Here is a 13,968-nt window from a genome sequence, read left to right as displayed (position 1 = left end):
TTACTGAAAGAATACTCATGCTGTTAGTCATACTGTCAAGGAGCTTGGAGGTTTCGCTTATGGAACAGGATCTCATTGTGTTACTTATTAAACTTACAGGTTGTCATTCAGAAAAGAGCTGTTCTTTGCCTAGTCATGCAATAATGTCAACAGAAAACAGCAGGATTTGAACAAACTTACTAAGTTTTGGTTTTAAGAGTCTCTGAATAGAACTAAATTCATAAAGGGATTAAAAGAAATTCCTCAAGTACACAGCATGGGGCATCAAACTGATGCAAAGGGGAGAGAAACTCAACGTTGCTACCGAAGTTTAACTTGCTCACTTATATACCTTATGCAAGAAGGAATACAAAGTAAAAGGAGACAAAAAGAGTTTTAGAGCTAAGGTTTTAACTATTTCAGGTTTTATGCTATTTGCGGCAATTTGCAAAATTGGCAGGGGTTATTCTGTTTTTTAAACAGTATTTCTATAGTTTCTGATATAGTGGTCACAGTGGTAGACTGCGTTCAAAATGCAGTCTGCATTAGGCACTGCTGAACTTGCCTTCTGGAATGTAATTCTGGGGTATATCATGAAATACAGACTGGGACTATTCACCTTCATGAAAGCATTAAAAGAGAAGGAGAGAGGATAGAGGAGAGCAGGAACTAAATATATCCCATTGATCATGCTTGCCATTCTCAATATCAGTGTCATTATGATACCTCCAAGGGATTTATACTTTGTTTTGGTTAGTGTTTTGGGGGGCAAAGCAAAAACAAACACAAAAACCACTAAAAAAACCCAAAAGAGCAAGGCAGAAAGAACTGTGCAAATCACTGTGCTAGCAAAATACAAGATGCTTCATTAGCAACAGTTGCACAGTGTGATTTTTGCTTTGTTCACACCTGAAGACTAGAGGGGCTGAAGGCGAGCTCTAGCCTGAGCACGTCGGACTCCACAGCCTTTCATTGCACAGCTGAGATGAGCAAGATTTCAGGGTACTGTGTACCCCAAAAGGACCATTAACTACTTCTGTAGCTTAAAAAGCACAAAGTGTTATCTACAAAAACAAGTCTGCTGTAGGATTATGTTTGGTTTAGAGAGCTGTGAATCTCCACAAACCAATTTTAGGCAATCACAAACTCAGAAATGTTGAAAATTACTGTGCCAAATGTCTAAGGAGGTCTAAGTCTAAGGCGCAGAATTAATTTATTTTAATTATTAATAATACCCACCTAAATCCTCAGGTATCCCACATAAATTAAATAATTAGCTCAAAAGTCAGCATTTTCAAACTTAAAGGCAGACATATAGCTCAAGAGCTTAGTTTGGGGCAAGGACTGAGAACACATATATGCCCAACTTCAGCTAACTCCTCACTCAAGATGTGCCTATTCTTGCCTTTGCCACAGATTTTAATATACTAAATATCCTTTTTAAAACATCAGCTCAACATGTGATTATATGAGATTCCCAGCTTCCATTAAAAACAGAAGTCCAGATTTTTAAAGGTGCAGACACATGAAAGTCAGATTTTCATGAGCACCAGGTACTTAATTTCCAGTGATTCAATAAACAATACATGTTTTTTAAAATCTTATTCTATGGTCAAGTGTACTGTAACTAGAAATTCCCTATGATTTAAGGTTGCTAATATGTTTCAGAATGAGTGTGAGAATAGAAGACTAAAGCCTACCAAAGACAAGCAGCATGGATAAATTATAAGCAAGATGGCTAAAATACAGTATTTAATTTGTATTCAGGAGCTCAAAGCAGACTGTAGGCACTTGAGCTCTCATTTTAATGGCCCAGAATTAGTGCTTCTGTATACCTAATTTGAACCTTGATGCCCAGGTCAGAAGGCTGTGTCTCTGGCCAAGAATGCTAAGTGCCAGTCTGAAAGATCCGTTATTCCCCACATATATGTTCTCCAAAAATCAGGTTTCTTAAAGAGAGAGCATATTGGGACATCTGGCTTTTAAGGCATCTAAAATTACTGGTTCCCTGAAAATACAATTTCTATGCTTGTCTCCATTGAGACATGCCATCTAGTCATCTTAAAGTTATTGCATGTTTTATGAGTTTAGCTAGGTCTTTACATTTTAGGTTACCATAGCTACAACTGGTATTATACACTGTCATCTTCAGTATTTCATTGTAAGATACTGGTCAGCCGCCTTTCCAAAGAGAAGGCACGCACCAAAAGGTTTTAAATCACTTTTAAGGACAACTGTCAGGAATGAGCATGAAAGCAGCCTGCTTGTTTCTCTACAGCTGGAACAAGTTCTGCTATTAATTCTGCTGAAGTCATGACCATGAATAGTACTGGGATATTTGCTTCCTTTATTATAGACAGAAAGAATATATACTGCGACCATGAATGACTAAGACTTGTTTTTTCATCTAAAATCAACAAAGAGTTAGGATTTCCCAGCATTCTCCTTTTGCTGAACATGGTATGCCCCTTACTTTTTTAAACTTAAGGACATTTTCCTATGGAAAAAACTACTAATCTTTGCATTATTTTAAATAACTGACATACAAATTTTAAAGAAATAATAAAATCAGAGCAGGAATAAAGAACTAATATTACTTTGTAGATGCATGCAGGTGAATAAATACACCACAAAACATGCAACTGCCATTTTCTGTGGCCAGCTGACCATATAGGAGCATTTCAGAGAGTTCTATTCACAGCCTTGAATTCTGGACTTCAATTGCACCATGATATACCCTGGCTAGCCTAGATATCCTGTTGAATAATTTGATATTGCTGGTTTGACTTTGTAAACCAAAGACAAGCTAAATCGAATGCTCATAACAAGCACTGGTGATAAAGCTTTTTTTTTTCCTATTATATTTCCTTAGAAAAGGCTGTGTGTACATCAAGGAAGTATTTGCATAAGTGATGAGAAAGGTACTTTGCTGTGTAGTCCACGGCTAAATAACTCTGAATCAGAGAGTCACAGACTACTTAAGTTCGGAAAGGAACTCTGGAGATCACCCAGCCAAACCGCTCTGGTCAAAGCAGGGTCAATTAGATTAGGTTGCCCAAGGTTGTGTCCAGTCTCCTTTGAACATCTCCAAGGACACAAACTCTACAATCTCTCTGGGAAACCTTTTCTAGCATTTGACCACCCTCACAGTAAAAAAGCTTTTGATGTTTAGATGGAATTTCTCATATTTCAGATTGTGCCCACTGTTTCTTGTCCTGTCACTGGACACAGGTGAGAAAAGTCTGATTCCCACTTCTTTATTTCCAACCTTCCCTCCTCCCCCAACAGGTGTTCATACACATTGAAGATATCCTCCTTAAACCTTCTCTACGCTAGACAATTCCTGCTCTCTCAGCCTGTCCTCATATAACAGATGTCCCAGCCTTTTAATTATCTCTATGGCCCTTCATTGGACTCACTCCAGTATGTCCCTTGTCCATGTGTCCCTTGTACTGGGGAGCCCAGAACAGGACACAGCACTCCAGAACTGGCGTCACCAGTATTGAATAGAGAGGAATAATCACCTCCCATGGTTCATTGGATGCTGGTGGCCTTCTTTTCTGCAAGGACACATTGCTGGCTTATGTTCACCTTTGTGTCCACCAGGACTCCTATGTCCTTTTCTGCCAAGCTGTTTCACAACCAGATGGCCTCTACCCTGTACTGATGCATGGGATAATTGCTTTCCAGGAGCAGTAATTTGCATTTCCTTTCATTGAACCTCATGAGGTTCTGTTAGCATATTTCTCTAGCCTGTCAAGCTCCTGTGAATGACAACAGAACCATCTCATGTATTGACCACTCCTCCAAACTTAGGGTACCCTCTGTCTCATTGTCTTTGTCAATAATGAAGTTGTTAAACAGTGTTGGTCCCAGTATTGACCACTGGGGTATACCACTAGGGACTGGCCTCCAGCTGGATTTCAAGCCTCTGGTTGCAACCCTTTCCGCCCAGCTTCAGACAATTTTCAGTCCATTTCACTGTCTACATTTCCAGTCCTTGCTCAACTTGTCTGTGAGGACGTTATGTGAAACCTTGTTGAAAGCTTTGTTGAAGTCAAAATAAACAACATTCAGTGCTCTGAATTCCCCAGATTACCATGACTGTTCAAAGATGAATAAGAGTGGCCTCACTATGACATGGGCCAGCTCCCTCAGCTGCTGTAAGCACATCCCAATCGGGTGCCATGCAGTGGTGTATGTCCCATTTGTTGAAATGTCTGCTGATTTGATCCTTCTCTACCGCAGGTAAGTCTTCACTGCTCCAGACCTTCTCACAGGTCTCAGGGGCCTGGAATTCTTGAGTGCAAATCTTACTCGTGAACTAAGGTCAAAACAATGTTGTGTAACTTGACCTTTTCCATGTCCTGTGTCATGGGGTCACTTCAGTAGTGAGTCCCACTTTCCCTCATCTGGCTTCTGCTGCTGATACATCTGTAGAAGTTAGTCTTATTTCCCATTGTGTCCCTCACCAGATTCAACTCCAGGTGGGCACTGGCTTTCCTGACACCACTCCTGCACACTGGACAGGGTTCTATCATCCACCTGGATCACTTGATCCTGCTTCCACCTCCTGGTGTCTTAGTTCTTTACAGCATTTGAACAAAACACTTATCAAATTATGAAGAATAGATTTCCTTCAGAGAGTTGTGCGCACCTCTTGTCAAAGCTGAGCTGCTGTGCAGACAAGACCCCAAGAGGTGAGTCAAGACACACAGCACACAAGAATGAGCCTAAGTGGATCTAAGAATGCTTGAATGGCAAGGGGTGGTGCTGGGCTTCTACAGCACCAAAATTCAAGCACACCACTGGATTTGAAGAGGGCAGGTGATAAGTCCTGTGGAATGACACTGACATCAAACATCTCGTTATAAGGGTGAAATGGCACAAATGGAAGATCTCGTACATTATCAGAACTGACACTGGATTTTAGTTTCACTAGAATATGTTACTACTCACAGAGGCCTATTAGCTGACAGAGTAACAGGGTTGGAAAGCTTTACAGAAGCATACCATATTCCAGTAGAGAGGCAAAATAAGAATCTATGGCATCAGAATGAACTACATGACACTAAAAATATCAGAGCAAATAAAAAGTCTGAAAAAAACCAAAACATTTAAACCAACTGGTTAGCCAGAAGGAAACAAGGAAAACTGGCTATTTTTTAAAATAATAACATATAAGCCAATTCTTAGTCAGTATAAAGTGACATAATTCCATTGATATCAGTCAAAGGTTTATTATACAAGCTAAGTTCACTGTTTTGAATTCATGCTATAGTCTCACAGGAAGGAACCTTAATTGAAGTTTTAACTGCCGAAGGCTTGCAGGCTCAGACCCAGCGTAAAACACCTCAGGTTTTTTTAAGTGACTATGTTTAATTTTCTAACCAAAAGCCTCTACAATGACCACTTACCTTCTTCAACTCTTCCTGAATACTTCTGCCATTTTCCTCTGAGGACAAACTCTCCTTTTGGTTTTCAGGGTCCGTTCTAGGTTCTGACTCTTGTTCTTCACCAGAAGATGTTTCCTTGTCACTCATTTTAGCAGCGAGCTGAAATAACCTGGACTTAAGCTCCTCTTCCATAAGGTCAGGCTTGATGTTATGATGCTGATCCTCACTGCTTATATCTGTTTCTGATAAATCATCGAAATCCTACAAAGAAATTAGAAGAACAGTATAATTGCAGTATTGGTACAGAAGGGAAAACACATAGCTTCCTAGAAAAGCACAGGTATGATCACTCTGCCGGGAAGCTGGAAAGAAAGCACACTAAGTGTGCTGATAAAAAAATATCACGTCTTTACAGAAGAATGCCAGTAAACTCACACCTGTTGGATCATATTTATCATACCTGCTTACTTTTATATTATGTAAAAAGGAACTATCAAAATCATTATATATCTGTGTGCAACTGAGGAAATAAAAGCCTAAATGGCATTTCCCATTCCCAGCACTGCACTGCCACCACTCTCAGGCACAGTGCAGACAAAGAAAGTGAAGTGTGGGAATGAAATAACTTGTGACCTGGCAGTTGTGTCCAGCTTTCAATTGAAAGCTGTGCGCAAGGTCCCTGTCTGCTGGTCTTCAGCATTACTCGTGTTTTTCTTAAAGACTACTGGAAGCAAGTTTTGAAAAATCTCTCTTTTATTCCATGATTTTGCTTCAGATTTTCATCTTTCCCAGTGAATTGGCAGATCCTTTACAGTGATGATTATTTTCCAAAGACCAACCTCCCTGGAACAAATTCAGTCTTTAGGAGCACCTTCTTTTCTTACTCTTGGATCCTTAAAGGTGGAAGTACTCAGAGGCTCAGTTAAGTATGGTGGATGTTACAGCTTTGAACACAACAAGCTCCTTACTTTGAAAGCTGAGCAGAAGAAAAGCAAAATCCTTTTAGCAGGGTGTCTGCCCAACGTTTAATAATGTGGAAAGGGGGGCTTTCTTTTTTTTGTAAGCCTTTGCAGGACATATGAAAACATCTGATGGTTATGCCAAAACCTAATGTCCAGATACACACCAACTTATTTTCTGTATCTGTGCTGTCTGATTAGGACCTAATTTCCCCTGGTTTCCACTGCAATCCATGGAGAGAGATATAGGCATCTCCCAGAGCAACCTGCTCTACCTATAGCGCTAACTGCCTCCTGGAAATGCTCTTCTCCCCCTGCTGACTGCTAAGAGAAAGCTTAGAATAATTAGACACTTTGTTTAGTGCTTCAGTCAAGTGCATAAAGCAAGGTGGAATTAGGTAGTTTTAAAAGAGATTAATTCTTTGAAATGGAGCATAATCATGACAAAACCACCCAGAAGGAAGCTATGACGACTGCAGCCTGGGACCCAGAAGCTGTGGGCACATTGCAGCAGGTCTAAGAGGATGATTTAGAACAATTCTCAGATGGGAAGTTCTTCCTATTTGCCTTATGCTCTCCTAGTGTGACAGGACCAACACTGCTGGTGAGACTAAAAGCTGTGTACTCTCTACCATTCATCTGGAAATACAAAACCAGGAGATTTTCTTTGCGCAGCCACGGCAGCATTATTTATGGATGGACCAATTACATCCAGTGCTCAAGGGAAACTTTAACTCTGACAACTCTCCTACAAACCCTACCTGCCAAACTGCTCTTAATGGACTGACACATCGTGCTTATTATGTCAGTCCTTCTCTCTCATACAGTAAACCATACTGTGTGGTGTCTAGTGCTTTCACAGCTTTCTAGACAATTTTTGTCTGCAGTTACCTGTGAATCAATTACACAACTAAATTATTGCTTTACAGCTCGCATTCAGGATGCAGAAGGCCCTTTTGGAAAAATCAGGATTTGAAAGTACATGGTTAGCTATAAAGAAGGGGAACCACAGGCCTATGCTGAAAGTTCTTCTTTTCCCAAACAATCAGCTTTTGCAGAATAAAAAGCCTTTTCTGCCAAATGAGCTTCAAAGCTATTCTGAATAAGATCAAGAACAAGATTCAAATCAGTGTTTCCACTTTAGTTTTGTAATATGTTATGTTGTGCTTCTACATTTATTTAGAAGACTGGTATCATTTCGCCTTTTAATTAAAAATCTGTATTTATCATAATGGTGCTTCCTCAAATCGTAACAACAGATTTTTTCCAACATACCCTGCCTGTCGTTCATCAACTCATTACAACACCCACCCAACAATCTGCTAATGAAAAATACTCACATATCACTAAAATACTACTAAAAAACTGGAAAACTGTTGCTGAATCAATCAGCTCATCAGTTTGTACCCAGGAGAAAAACAAACATAATTTATGGGATTTACAGGATAGAAAGCATGGCTAAGCTGTGCACCTGTATCTTCAGAGAAAACAGGTCAGTGGCGATACATCTCAATAGCTTCAGCTATTTACCATTAGGTATCTAGTTTAAACTCATTACTAGAATCTCTCTTTACTTGAGTTACCTCCATTCATTTAATAGGTACCTCCAGAAACCTACTCTTGTGTAACAAAACATATGGTTTAGGATTACAAGACTTGCTAGTGAGCTCTGACAGCCCTGTACCAGGGGTGGGGGATTCCTCTAGCAGCGTCTGGGCAGAAAGAGGACAGTTTCCCTTGGGGTTGAGTCTGCAAGGGAGAGCGGAAAATCCCATTCTATGCAGACACTTGAGCAGATCAAGCTTGTAAAGGCAGAAGTTTGCTATTCTCATTTAAATAAGCTGATAGATAACATATACAAAATCTAGTGGAGCAGTGAGGATGGCTGGCAGTCCAGAGGGGCAGGTTTTCCCACATTTTCATCCCACTGCTGTACCACGAAGTACTGACAGAGTTCATCTCACAGAAAGACATATGATACCTCTGAGGGCTTCTTACATAGAATTGCTTAGCTTAAACTGCTCAGCACCCGCTGTGGAAGGCCTTGCCTTGAGGGTATTGTTTTTGTTACAGCTGGATTCAGGTATGTCTATTATCCACCTTCCTGCTTTCCAGCCTCCTTATAATGAGCAGGTGGAGTATTTACATTTGCAAAAGCTGTTAGTTCCTGCTTACACACAGAGATAATGATATCCCATAATGCTACACTTTGTAGTTTCTGTTACGGGTAGGCTGCCTGGCTTGTGTGTTGAGGTTTCCAGATGGTGGCAGTGAACTATTTGTAAAAAGATGATACCTCTTTCTATTTATTAACATAATAAAAAATGCATTAAGAAGCCATGGCAAGAATAAAAAATAATAAATACATGGAAAGGTACTATTATTATTATTTATTTAATAGATGCTATCTTAAAGTTCATTATTCTTTACTGTTCACACTTTGGCTCTGTCTGTTACGTTTAATGACATCTTTGTGTTCGTATATATCATTGTGTAAATACCCATTTGCATCTATCAGCAACATATAGCACTAACATCTGCAAACAAGAATAAAGTGCTACCACTTTATCTGAAAATAGAGCTTCAGTGAGGGCCTGGCAAACTAACAGAGCCACAAATCCAGGCTCACTAGAAGAAAATCAAGTTTTTCTAATGCAAGCACAAGTCCCTTAGCAGACAATGAACTAGGAAATACACCTTTCCTCACAAACACTGTCCAAATCTTTGCATACAAATGGCTGATAACTCAATGTAATCCTAGTCAACAAAAAAAAAGTCCCCAAATAAAGCAAGCAAGCAAGCAGGCAAAGTACTGTCTTGGAGGATCCAGAACTAAATCTATGTTATATTATAAACCCTTGCAACAGAGCTCCATTCATATAGAAAACCAAAAATCAGAAACTACAGTATTTAGAAGACACAAACTGTGAGGTTTGTAGGCAGTTTTTCAGTGAGAGTCAGTGTAATTTCAGGACATTTTTTTTTCCATAAATACATCCCAAGCGCCATCCTGTGGGGACCGGCTGCCTGACAGCTCTCACTCCCCACCTGTCTGCAGGGCGGGAGGGCTGGGATCAGCAGTGGGGTCTCCTGATCAAACAGTGGGGTCTCCTGATCAAAGGAGCAAATTCATCATGAGGGCATCTCCTTTACTTGAAGCAATTAAGCCACTCCACTTTCCATCAGAAATACGAGTGCTGCAGCTACACTAAGCAACATCTCCTCCTCTCAAAAAGATAATGAAAGCAAATAGAGCAGTACTATTATTACCAATAAGATAATTTGTTAATATTGTTAATAAAAATAAAAGCAGACAGAGATTGGTGGAAATTACTTGCACGAAGTTATAATTTGAAAAATAATTAGCATTAAAAGCAAGGTTACACTTCCCAGTTGTTTCCACAAGAAACAGGTATCTTCTGTGATACATAAGCAATCGGATTATCAGAAAATTATTACAGTAGGTCCTTGGTTTATCAGGACAGTTTTCATGTCTCGCTTCATGACTGTGTTTACAGCATCTCTACAAGCAACCCAGTTAAGCAGGTTGTTCTTTTATCTATCATTAAGTGGCGAAAAAACTCTCCCCAAATACAGTATCACAGTATGTTTGGGATTGGAAGGGACATCAAAAGATCATCTAGTCCAATCCCTGTGCTGGAGCAGGAACGCCTAGGTGAGGTCGCACAGGAACATGTCCAGGCAGGTTTTGAATGTCTCCAGAGAAGGAGACTCCACAACCCCCCTGGGCAGCCTGTTCCAGTGCTCTGTCACCCTCACTGAGAAGAAGTTTCTTCTCAAATTTAAGTGGAACCTCTTGTGTTCCAGCTTGATCCCATTACCCCTTGTCCTATCATTGTTTGCCACCGAGAAGAGCCTGGCTCCTTCCTTGTGACACTCACCCTTTATATATTTGTAAATATTAATAAGGTCACCCCTCAGTCTCCTCTTCTCCAAGCTAGAGAGACCCAGCTCCCTCAGCCTTTCTTCATAAGGGAGGTGCTCCACTCCCTTAATCATCTTCGTTGCCCTACGCTGGACCCTCTCCAGCAGTTCCCTGTCCTTCTTGAACTGAGGGGCCCAGAACTGGACACAATATTCCAGATGCGGTCTCACCAGGGTGGAGTAGAGGGGAAGGAGAACCTCCCTCGATCTACTAATCACCTCCCTTGTAATACACCTCAGGATGCCATTGGCCTTCCTGGCCACAAGGGCACAGTGCTGGCTCATGGTCATCCTGCTGTCCACCAGGACCCCCAGGTCCCTTTCCCCTACACTGCTCTCTAATATGTAATTTCCCAATCTATACTGGAACCTGGGGTTGTTCCTGCCCAGATGCAGGACTCTACATTTTCCCTTGTTAAATTTCATCAGGTTATTCCCCGCCCAACTCTCCAGCCTGTCCAGGTCCCGCTGGATGGCAGCACAGCCTTCTGGTGTGTCAGCCACTCCTCCCAGCTTAGTGTCATCAGCAAACTTGCTGATAGTACACTCAATTCCCTCGTCCAAATCATTAATGAATATATTGAATAATATTGGCCCCAGTACTGACCCCTGAGGCACTCCACTAGATACTGGCCTCCAACTAGACTCCGCACCATTGACTACCACTACAGTACATCTTGATATTCATTCTCAGGTTTCCTTTTTTATGTCACTCTAGGCTTTATACCATGAGCTCGCTCTCAGTCACAGAGATTCCAGTGTTGACTTAAAATCCATTTAAAAAAAAAAGCCACAGCATTATCCTAATCTAGGTACTGGATCTTGATACCTGGATACCTGATTTTTAATAGAAATTCAGTTGTGAGTTATGCCATGACCACAACTGTTCCAGAATTTTATTGCTTACAGTTCTCTAGACTTCAAGTATGGAGAGAGGAAAGAGCTCATTTTCATTTCACTGTAAGTCTCCAAGAGCAGCAAACAAGAAAATGACTGGCACTATTTGAAAATTAAAACCAAAAACCCAACTTCTAGACTCCTAAACTGATATCCTGTTCTACAATGCTGATGAAAACATAATGGTTAACAAATTGTCTTGTTATTATTACAATGTAGTAAACCACAGTTATTATTACAATGCAATAAAATTTAAAAAAAGTATGTTTCATCACTGCAATATCCATATAATCAGTAGTTCAGTGTCTAATGTCTAGATGCGACATGGCTTAGAAGAGCATTTTATAGGGTTTCTGTAAATTCTGTACACCATCAGCATGTGAAAAATCTGTAACTGGTTTCCATATAACAGTATATAACAATTCTATAACAATGAAGCTTCCTTAAGCTTAAGCTGTCTGCAGTTCTCCATGCACCTCTCGATGCACTATCATTTTGTATGAACTATTTACATGTTAGGGTCTCTCTGCTGCAGCCTCAATCATTTTACCAAGATCAATACATTACCTTGGGGATTGTATAAAACCCCGACACCCCTTTAATCTATTTTTTCTAAGCAATATCAATGATGTCTGACTAATTTATTATGATACCTCAAATCATATTCTTTATGCTCATTAGAATTTTAATTGCTTCCTAGAATTGTTCAACCGTGCAACATCTTTGCTATAAATTGCAGTAGCCAGTCCGCTCCTGCCCCCAGCAGCACTTGCGTACCAGAAGCTGGAGTAACAGCTCTCTGAATGTGGGCACCAGCTGTCAATTCAACCACCAGGGTGTCTGTGTGTCCTCAAACACAAACGAAATGTATGCAAACCCACCCATATCTAAACTTCCTAGTGAGAGTTTCATTACTTTGAAAACAGTAGCATGATCCAGAGGCAGTGAACCTCCGCCTGCCCCACTGTGCCCAAGGGAGCAGGACAGCAGGGACAGACTTTTAGCCTCGGGAAAAATGGAGGGGAGAACGGGTCAGAATCCCAAACCTTGTCTTTTTTGAGCACAACAGAGAGTTATATGCAGCACTTAAGACACAAAGCAACTCACAGAAGAGCTGAAAAGAACAATGATTTTATGCACCACCTTGCACTTCAAAGCGCACACTAAGCTACTGAAGGATGGATGCCAACATGTATGTCGGGGAACAGCCTGCCTTTCTGTTCTCCCCTGGAGGAACATCTCCAGGACATCTGCCCTGTGAGCTCTACTATTCTACAGGGTGTTTCAAAAAGATGGACGCAATTTGAAACCACTATATCTCTGCAACCACGAACTGCCCATGAATTAAACTCTTTACCACATGAAAGGCTGGGGCATAGAGTTTTGAATGATTACCACTAGATAACCCATTAAACTGTTAGTAAATTTTTGTGTAATTGTAGCAAGTTGCCATCATGAAATATACTACTTTGAAATTGGGTCCATCTTTATGAAACACCCTGTATACTCTGCAGAGCAGCAGTAACTTGAAAGACACAATATGAATACAGACACATACAGACACACAGAATATGCACAAATACACGAAGCCAGACAAGGAAAAGCAGAAGTCTGTGCACCAAATATGGTGTTTGTGCAGCCCCTGGAGAATCCTGTAATTCTGCCTGATGTTCTAAGAAGTCACTAATGGCCACTGATGTGTTGATAGTGCACATTATCATACACAACTCCCCTTCAACAACTTTGTATTATAAAAATATGAGGACACGAGTACAAATGGATTGGTGTAAAACACACACACCTGTCTCACAGAAGCAGGTGGAAGAGATACAGAATTAAGAATGGTTTAGCCAGTATTAAAAATCTTTTGAAATCCTAGAATTCTGATCTTATGATGAGCTGTACTGATGTCTTTCCATGGGAAATATAGGCTTGTAGTAAAAGCAAAGAATACCAACTCCAGGCGTCATGAAATTGCTCAGATGGCTTTAAAGACTGGATCGGGCTGCTTGTAGTCAGAGGCACAGGGAGAAGACAGCACTTGGCTCTTTGCTTCAGGCTTACCATTACTGTGCTGCAGCAACGATGCAGCTACAGGATTTGAGAGGGGTAGGAGATGGGAAAGGGAACGGGACAAGGGGTCAGTATTCTCCTCATCCAGCTGGGTAATTAGTTATAAGTGTGTTTGTACTGCTAAAAAAGTTTTGGAGGACAACTGGATCCCTTAAATAATATCAGTTCTAGGCCTGGACTAACTTGAAACAGACATCTTTGCTTTCTGTTTATCCCACACTTGTTGTTTAAAAGAAATGTTTGGAGAGTGCTTTGCTGTCTTCAAGTTGTATGATCAGTTACTCTATGTTCGAGCTGTTATGTTCTGTTTGTTTTGGTTTTCTCTTTTTATTTGAATTACAAATTATTTAAATGGAAGTAGTTTGTAAACACCCTAACACACTAGAACTCATAACAAAGTGACCAATTAAAAGCAGACACCCTTTCTCAAAAACAGCCCTTTCTAAATTTCTGCTGCTCATTAGCTTTATCCCTTACTGGGACATTTGCAAACAGCACACAACAGATTCCCAGGCATATGACTTATTTCTTATTCCAAGTACCAAGGAAATTAAAAAACCTGGCCCAACAGGTGACCAGTCAACATTTCTTAGCTGTTGGCAAATCCTGACTCTTTTTTTGTTCAAGAGCACTGTTAATGATGTCATTGATCAGATGGAAGTGCCCTATTTGAGAAAGAAGCAGATCCTGTTCACGGTATATTTAACACTTTACCTTTG

At 40.5% G+C, this 13,968-nt stretch overlaps 1 protein-coding gene across 3 annotated transcripts in view; it reads right to left on the bottom strand.

The window, feature by feature from the left end:
- The window catches only part of MYRIP (myosin VIIA and Rab interacting protein), a 220,324-nt gene that overhangs the window by 19,927 nt on the left and 186,429 nt on the right, over positions 1-13,968 (bottom strand). For all 3 annotated transcript variants that reach the window (XM_082044877.1, XM_082044878.1, XM_082044879.1), the window contains one exon: positions 5,397-5,636. In XM_082044877.1, the coding sequence (XP_081901003.1) occupies positions 5,397-5,636 (240 nt within the window). The remainder of the gene's footprint in view (positions 1-5,396; positions 5,637-13,968) is intronic.

Source organism: Streptopelia decaocto (genome assembly GCF_964273445.1).
Source record: "Streptopelia decaocto genome assembly, chromosome: 2".
Classification (NCBI taxonomy): domain Eukaryota; kingdom Metazoa; phylum Chordata; class Aves; order Columbiformes; family Columbidae; genus Streptopelia; species Streptopelia decaocto.
Note: the sequence above shows the minus strand (reverse complement) of the source record. Positions and strands in the feature narration are given on the sequence as shown.